At 38.0% G+C, this 9,574-nt stretch overlaps 1 protein-coding gene across 1 annotated transcript; it reads left to right on the plus strand.

The window, feature by feature from the left end:
- The first annotated feature begins 149 nt into the window (after nt 1-149).
- Nucleotides 150-8,852, plus strand: chp1 (calcineurin-like EF-hand protein 1). Its single transcript, XM_046835454.1, has 7 exons — nt 150-509; nt 2,737-2,809; nt 4,838-4,918; nt 5,420-5,544; nt 5,942-6,003; nt 6,864-6,986; nt 7,549-8,852. Exons 1-7 carry the CDS (start codon nt 443-445, stop codon nt 7,600-7,602), a joined length of 585 nt encoding a protein of 194 aa, XP_046691410.1. The 5' UTR covers nt 150-442; the 3' UTR covers nt 7,603-8,852.
- Nucleotides 8,853-9,574: the final 722 nt, after the last annotated feature.

The raw sequence follows: 9,574 nt of genomic DNA on the forward strand, positions 1-9,574 counted from the left end.
ATCAGGCCTGTACGTTTGGCGTAGGAGGGGGACGTCAATATGACTGACGTGTGAACTATCCAATGGGATACTACATGAGAATACCATTAGCCAATCAGCGTTAAGGGGCGGGTGTTGTCGCGGGGAAACCGACATGCCTGGGTACAACAGTACATACTATCTAATCAGTGAGGGTAGTGGTCAGTTAGCAGTGCTAGCGCTTTCTCTCAGTGTCTGTTATAACCGTTTTGTTATAAAAAAAGGACCAACTCGAAAGTGTTCATAGAATTGTTAGAGAAACCTTCAGTTGGAAATACAGAGCAAATATAACACAATACGTTTTTTTTTTTTTGTTGTTATAAAGTCAGCGAGCTAGTTAGCAAACCTTTAGCTTAGCCGGCTAACCTGGAAGATTGAGTTAGCAGAAGATATTTCACAAGTGACAACACAGGGGAGAGGAGACATGGGCTCCAGAGCATCTTCACTTCTCAGAGAGGAGGATATCGAGGAAATTAAAAAGGAAACGGGGTGTAAGTAGACCTTCATGACTTCTCGACACACTTCCAAATCCATGAGCATGAACAGGCCACCTAATACAGGCTTTCAACATAGATTCACAGAGTATACAATAAAACTATAACCCTTAAATAATAAAATATCACATTCTTAATAAAGGCAGCTGAATATGTATTAACAGTATAATATGATTTTTTTCAATATTCCTACGTTATAGAGCTTTCTAGGGGTTTCTTTACTGTATAAATGGCATTATATTTATATCTTACATCTTCTGATTGGTTGTTGAAACAATTAAAAGGTAAATAACTGCTGTATAAGACCTTAATACTCTTATAAAACAATTCATAGACCTCCATTATTGACTTCTTGATCTTGGAAAACCGATAGACAGTTAAAGCACTATTCAGACTGCATTACTTTTACTAATGAAACGTTCACATGAGCATCCTGAGAATCAATAGCTTGTCGTGTCGGTAAATATTTAAGGATTGTGGTTAAATGTGTCTGACATGTTCCTGTAAAACAATAACACTAGGTAATGCATTATATCGTCGACTGAAAATCTGTTTCGATTTTCCAAACCATTAGCATTATTTTATCCTGGATTTAAAATAACTGCTCGGGAAGACCTCGAAAATTCGTATATATATTGTACGTTGGTAACTAAATATAAAACAATTCATAGACCTCCAGCATTCACTCCTTGTTCTTGGAAAGCCGACAGCTAAAGCCCTATTACTTTTACTAATGCAATGGAGTATCTCTAGGATTTTTACCCGAGAATCAATAGATTGTCGGGTTGGTAAATCTTTAAGTGCTGTGGTTAAACGTGTTTGAAATGTTTCCCTAAAAAAAAAAACACTAGGTAATGTATTATATCTGTTCATTGCTCCATATTGCATCATGTCCCATGAGAATGAAGGGATTCTGTTTGGGATTAAAATGCAAAAGTATTAAACATTGACGATCTTCTCATAGAAGCGACACTTACATACGTTGTAAAAACACTTTTTCAGACCAGTTCTGATTTGTTGTTGTTGTGTAAGACTTTAATATTCTTCTAGACTACTTCTAGACTTCTAGACCTCGAGCATTGACTTGATGTTCCTGGAAAACCAATAGACAGCTTATTCGGACTGCATCACTGTTACTAATGTAATGTTTACTGGAGTATCTATTAGTTTAAAGGACTAATAATCTTTAAAATGCGACTTTCTTCTAAATCCAGCAGTCGAGCATTTTTTCATTCCTGCATTCAAATTTAATTAAATGGGTCCCAATTATAGGAAAAAAAGACTTCCTTGTTTGCAAACATTTCCAATTCCCAAAACGGTTAGAGGTAAAGTTGTTAAGGGTTTGATATGTCCACCACCACTGATTTTCTTTTTTGTATTTTGCTGATGTTTACGATCTCTAATCCTAATCTGTAAATCTTATTCTGTGTGACTGGTGCGTATGTGTTCCTCTTCTTCACAGTCTCACTCGGTAAACTCTGTTAACACGACCAGCGTTTTCGATGGCTGTCACGTGTTCATGCATCCGGTAGCTGCTTTAATGCCAGGAGTACACCTAATCTGTTCAGGTCTCTGTGTATCTAGGATTTACACATGCTTTGTTCTTGACTACTTGAACGTTTATCCTGGTTATTTCAACCCTTATTTATCTCAAGGCAGCTATTTTAAACCATGTGATCTTCACACCACTGTGGTTTAGTTCCGGCGCTACACACACACAAGCACATGCACATGACTGCGGCCTCTCACCCGTTCGTGTTTATGAAGATGCATGAGACCCGTATGCATGACTTTAATTTCAGCAGCAATCACATCACTTTATGCCGCTGATCCCAGTAACTGATCCACTTTGTCCTTGAGGTTACTGATCCCCGTACACTTCTTAACACCGTGGTGTTTGACCCACATTAAAACGTTCTCAACAATGATTCTCTGATAGAAGAACAGGATAGACCAGACTAATCACGCCGTGTAATCTAACGCACCGTGAGTCACAGCGTGACCCGTCTATAAGAGTTCCTGACTCACTGTCACGCCATATTTAATCTTTGGGTTTGTGCAAATGTTATTGGCCCCATTTTGATTTCTTCATTCATAATTTATCATTCATATTAATCTATATTTATTGATTCAAATGAAAATTGTCGTGTCACCATGGTTTATGTGTGTGACCGAAGCGGGTTATGATTTAACGCCCCGATGATGATTTCTGTGTCTGTTTCAGTCTCACACAGTCAGATCACTCGCCTCTACAGCCGATTTCACAGCCTGGACAAGGGCGAGAACGGAGCTCTCAGGTGCACACACACACACACACACACACACACACAGAACTCACAATACAGCATTAGTGCGTACTTTTAAAACCCCTAAGAATCGCATCTAATTATACCTTCACTACAAAAAGGAGAAATCTGGGTTTAATGAGAACAACGAGCTTTTCGGTTCTTCATGTTCATCATTTACATCTGCATCAGGGCCAGAAAAGATGGATTTACTTCTCAGTCGTCTCTGTCTCAGTTTGTCTTTGTAACCTTTTCTGGTTTTTCCAAATCTGGAACAACAGAGCAGCTGTTTGAAAAGCGAAACAACCCCCCCATCACCCTACCATCAGATGAACTTGGAGAAATTGCATTTTTGTGCTAAATCAGTAAATGCTACACATTTATTGATGTGTTACTCCTTCCCCCTATTACCCATCAGTGGTTCCTTTTGGCTTTTAAAGTGAAATCATATTTGTATTTTATGTGCAAGGATTTAAAAAACGATGGGGCCTTGTTGTTCTGTGATGCACCCGAGGTGAAGCGGAGTTAAACGATGCGTACGATTTAATACTGAGAGCTTTAAGACGTTACGATTTACATTAAGATGTAACCCTTTAGGCAGTATTTGAGTGTTTTCCTGACTCTTTTAGGCTGATGAATGGGAATATATATGTACACATCCATAACTATAATCTGTCGCTTTTGTACTAGATACAGGAAAAGGGAATGAATTTTTTTTATGGCGGCTTTATGTTTGGATTTTGTTTTTTTGCGTCGAAGCATTTGCGAAATGAAAAAACTCGTAAATGTAAATGAATCCTGAAGCTGGTTCAGAGTTACAGCTATTTATTAAGGTGGAAAAACGAGCGAGCCACAAGTAGCCACATCTGCTTCCCAGCGAGGATTTTTAACGGCTCATAAGCCACGTTTGTTCTCCATTAACAGAAATCCTGAGCAAAATACCTGGAAATCCTGTTCTAGTGCCGAGAGCAGGAGCGAACCGAACCGAACGAAACACGGGCTGCGCAAACATTCATTCGTGGTGATGTTTCTGATCTTTTGCCGAAAGTGAATCGTTTAACAGACCCTCGTGAAAACTTCCGTTCATTATTTCAATTTAGTTCGTCTGCATTTATTTAGTCTATTGTTCAATACACTATTTCCTATTTGAATCCGCTGAAGTTTTAATACGAGCAGGTCATTTTATGGCAAATTTTCGTGCAGGAACGCGAATCAGATTGAGATCAAGATCCGGACTCTTGTTGCCAGAAACGTGTACAAAGATATCTGATGCTGTGTATCCTGTAGGCCTCCTCTGAAATGAACTATGGGACGTAATAGTACAAAATCTGGGTCTGTTTACTCTTGAAACATGTTTTAATCACAGTATAAAGGCTCCGTGTGTTAGACTACTTATATATTTACACTGAAAATATTACGACAGACCAGGCAGTGTGTTTGAGATTGTTTTAGGAGTACACATGAGCCAAAGTTTCGTGTCCTTGGGTCAGGATGTACACGATACATTGTCTCCGTTAAAGTCGCTTACAGGAGTTCAAGGTGACTCGGTTTGTGTTTAGTTGCTACAAGTTGAGCTTCAGTTTAGTGTGAAAATATACTTCGAGCGCAGTCATTCTTACGGCGACATAACCTGAACCTGACCTGTGTGAATGTGTAAGAGGATGTCAGTAGAAAACACCTCAGATCTTTGATATATTTGCGCCAATTTTTTTATTTTATTTTATACCACTTTATCATTATGTAACAAATTTTAAAATAATCAGCAGTGTTTGGTTCCTCATCAGCCAAAACAGTTTGCCATTTCATAAAAAAGATGCATTAAAGGGCTTTATTTATAGAAGGACACGTATTTTTTACTCATATATATGTGCTATATATTTATATATTTCCTTTCTGGTTTGTTTTTCACCCTTGAGGTTAATAAACCATAATAAATAGAGGTATCGCAAGTGTTTGACTAACTGAAAATGAAATTTAAAGGGCACATTTTGTCATGAACAGAATATTTACGCTTTTTTTTTTTTTTTTTTTTCTGTTCAGCCGTGAAGACTTCCAGAGAATTCCAGAGCTGGCCATCAACCCTCTTGGTGATCGGATAATTAATGCTTTCTTCTCAGAAGGGTGAGTCCGGTGCTAAACTATGCCACACGTCCAATAGCGGCGTGAATGCGATTCTGCACGACTTTGTATCCGGTTACACCACGAACGCATGTTGCAATTTTAATGCGAGTTGCCTGCCGTTTTTGCACGCGAATGCTGGATGAAATGCGTCTTGCAAAACGCCATGCAGCACGGCTTGGTTACTAAATGTCCGGCTTCCAGTGCAGATATTATAGTGTTTATATATCAGGGAGAGAGTAACCTTTTGCCATGGTCAGGTTTAAGAGAGAGTGTCATTACGTTCCTAGAAAGATTGCCACATAGACTGCGTAATTCTCGGTGTATTGTAATGCAGGTCCGTGTTTTTACTGTATTCTTCTGGATTAAGTGGTTTGCTTTCAGACAACTGGGCGTCTAATTCCTTAAATAAACATTACTCACATATTCGTCATAGAACCTTCCTGCCCTTTCCCCCTTCAAGAGAATGTTTGTGTGATCTGCCTCCATGTCCCTTTTGTTTAGAGATGATCAGGTGAACTTCCGAGGATTCATGAGGACCTTGGCGCACTTCCGGCCGGTCGAGGACAACGAGAAGAACAAGGATCCCAACATCGAGCCGCTCAACAGCAGGAATAACAAACTGCTCTGTGAGTGTGCATGGCATTGAGTCTCAGAGATCATCCACACAGGGTTGTGTTCTATTGCATGTGTATGAGAGGAATACACACCTTCCCACATATGAGTGTAAAAGAATTTTACAAACCCAAATGTGATTTAAGTTTGATTCTCCTCAAATATTTCTTCAAGCAGAATGTATTGATAATATGCACTGTCACATAAATATATATTTATTTTTGCATTTTATTAATGATCATTTTTGTTATGGAGCAGACAAGACAATGGATTCATTTTACAAAGAAACAATATTTATTCATTCAATTTTTTTTGTCAGAATGACCTTGTTACAGAGGTTTCTCTCACTGTAACATACAGCCAATACTTTCAGTTCTTTCATTTTCCACTCTTTTTTTTTTTGTCATCCAGTTGCCTTCCGTCTCTACGACCTGGACCGAGATGATAAAATCTCTCGAGATGAGCTACTCCAGGTGAGAACATTTCCATAATGCTTGACGTCTTTTTTGTTTAAGGAAACACGGTGAGCTTTGTTTCTTTAATAATCCCCTGAGACACGCCTCACTGTCAGCTGGAACTGCCTGATTAATAGAGGGCATTAAAAGAGACTTATTTTCAACTGATGTTTCAGGGTTAAAGAACATTTTGTGGGATGAGTCAGTTGATGTGAAGCAGAGTTTCTGTTACCATTGTTATTGATACTCAGCATGTACGAGTGTTTTGCTCCACACTACAGCAGTTTAAAATTGATTAAAGCTTTTTTTTTAAGTACATTTAAAAGGTACATTTTTTTGAGAGTACATTTAGTGTTAGTTCTAATGGCTTACATTACAGAAGCTATCCACAGTGATTCTAATTTACAGGTGAGGTTAAAAAGGCTTTTCAAAGAAGTGGTAGCTGAGTGTTCAAGGCTCTGGGTTACTGATTGGAAGGTCGGGAGTTCAAGCTGCCACTCTTGGGCTCTTGAACAAGGCCCTTAACCCTGTGTGTGTGCTCCAGGGGTGTTGTATCATAGCTGACCCTGTGCTCTGATGCCAGGTTCCTAACATTACTGGTGCTGTATATGTGACAAATAAATGCTCCTCTTCTTCATGTTATAAAGAAAGTACAACATCTAACCTGCTGTCCCGAAGATAGCAGGAAAACTCAGAATACTGTCAAAGCTGCTGCTAGATAGTAATACGTACTGAACAATCCGAGATGAGGATTCATTGGCAGTGTCTTTTAAACGGTGAACAAGATGGATCTTCTCAGTTAATGCGACTAAGGAAATACGTTAATCCATGCAGTAACGGAGTGTGACCCACTCATGCTCCTGTGTGTGTGTGTTCAGGTGCTGCGCATGATGGTGGGTGTTAATATTTCTGACGAGCAGTTAGGCAGCATCGCAGACCGGACCATTCAAGAAGCTGATACCAACGGAGACCTGTGCATCTCCTTCAACGAGTTTATCAAGGTAAAACAGATGATGCTCATACGGTAAAGAGTAGGGCCGAATGACATATTGGAAGTTGAAAGAATTTATTTTAATTTAATTTATATGTGAATAAACTATTGTTTATAAGTAGATCTGTCTGCTAACTCTGACGTGATCAATATTTAGCAATAGTTATGTCTATATAACTACATGTAATTAATACTTTTGCTGTAGTTATGACTATATATCTGTATGTAATCAATAGCTGTAGTTATGACTCTATAACTGTGTAATCAATATTTAGTAATAGTTATGAATATATAATTATATGTAATTAATATTTAGCTGTAGTTATAACTGTATAACTCTAGGATATTAAGGACTTCATTTATAATTATTCAGCCTTTTTTTATTGTGGTTTATTTCACATGTATGGTGTCACATGGTGAAACTTCACCTCACAAATTTGTTCCTGAATAAAACCCAGCTGTCTCTTGAGCATGTTGAACAAAATAATTTTGTAACAATTGTATAGATCGATGGTGACTTTTTTTTATTATTCATTGATGCACGTACATGATGCTCATTTACCTCATTTCAGGTGCTGGAGAAAGTTGACGTTGAGCAGAAGATGAGCATTCGCTTCCTGCACTAAAGCGGCACTCCCTTCCCGCTGGACCGAACTCTGATCCAACGGCGTTTGTGCCGCGTGGGACCCCCGCTGCCGGCCTGCCACATTTCAGCCTTTTCAGCTCCGATTACTCGTCTTATGGGTCATCAGTTTGTCTTTAATTTCATTTATTCTGTCAAATCATCTCGCAATCCCTCTCGCATTGTTGTTTGGATCAAAGAGAATATTCACGTGCCTTCAGTTGTCGACCCGGTGAACCCGACTGTAATCTTATTTATTCTGGACAATTCCTGGTTCAAACCCAGCTCGATTATTATCGTTCCCAGCAATATAGCGTGCGTAGTGATGGGGTAGTTTGAACACTTTTCGTGGGTTAACGTATTCAGAGCCAAATCTGTTGCTTTTAATGTGATGTGTGTGTCTTAATCACCTTAACACATTTCAAACAGAGCTTCAGTTCACCACTTTGCTCTACTGTCTTATTTTTTTTATATATATATTGTGTGCAAGCTCAGGATATGTTTTTGTGAACCTTTTGCACATATCCCAGAAGAACGATATGAAAGACGATCAGCAAAGGAAGTATTGCGATAAAGGCTTATTATGGCTTTTCTCTGACAATTTGTCTGAACATTTCCTGAAAGCATTCCAAAGCTTTTTGCTGGTTATTAAAACAACATGGTACATTTACTAGAGCTGACTGATAGGACTACAACCTGACATTAATAAATTAATTCATATTTTTCTGCTCGGGTTATAATCCCATCTGTCAGCTCTAAATAACAGTGTTGGTAATTTAGTCACACAGTAGCATCAACAGCAGTGTTTGATGGCCTTCTGATTTATAGAGCTGTATATATACACTTTAGCTAAAGTTTCTTACTTTAGCAATACATCAACGTTCAGTAGGCTGCACTGTCTAAGCCTTCAACCAAAACAACGCTGGTAGTGTGTGTTATTTCTTTAACTGCCTCATGATCAAATCATTTTTATTGCATACACTACCTGCTTTAGTGAAGATAAACTCACATCACTACTGATTATAAGAAATCTGTTTGTCGTATGTTATTTCAGCAGTGCTAGCTGATTCTCTATTCATGTGAATGTCAGTTTAATGCTCTCTAATAATAATTGTGAATTTGTGATTAAAAATCAGGTTCATTATTTTACTACTCACTGGAATATGTAAAAAATATTTTCTGTCAGATATTATTGGGGGAAAAAAGTAAGAATGTGTGATTTGGGTCAAATAAAACTTCAAGTGCCATATTGAATTTTGTATATTTTAGTCATTACACTTTCTGAAATTAGCTACAGACTAGACCTGGGCCATAAATGTCACAATTTCTATTGAGTAAAGCAGAAACTTTAAAACTTTTTTTTGCTTGCAAGTGTGAAAAAACATTTGCCCTGATGAAATGGAATCGAATTATTAATGTTAATGTTTAGAACTTGTTAGTAAATTAAACCAAGATATTTGTAGGTTTAATCAGCAATTTGTGCAAACTTTTTTTGGCTTACCATTATTTGCATTGGTGTGGATAACAATATAGAGCACAATCAACCTTTAACATCTTTTGTATCGCTGTATTTGAGAACCACAATCACAAAGGATGACTCGGACGACTCTCGCAAAACAACATGCACTTCTTTTGTGATCGATGGGACAATTTGCAGGTGATTGTCTCGGGGATGATTACTGACCCAGCTGGGTTTCTGGCGGAGGGGTGACTCATATTTCTTTACACACGTTTCACTCTTTTAAACAGTTCAAACACAATTTTGTTATTTTATGACTGAATGTCAGAATTACTTGGAACTACTTTTCATTACCAGTTTAAAAAAAGGGAAAAAAAATACGCAAAACTTCCACAGTATACAAAGCTACCACAATGCTGGACAATAATACATTGTATAGCCAAACAATTGTGCATACCTGACCATCAGACACATTTATGCTTTTTGAACATCTCATTCCAAATTTTATGCATCTTGG

Source organism: Silurus meridionalis, chromosome 2 (genome assembly GCF_014805685.1).
Source record: "Silurus meridionalis isolate SWU-2019-XX chromosome 2, ASM1480568v1, whole genome shotgun sequence".
Classification (NCBI taxonomy): Eukaryota; Metazoa; Chordata; class Actinopteri; order Siluriformes; family Siluridae; genus Silurus; species Silurus meridionalis.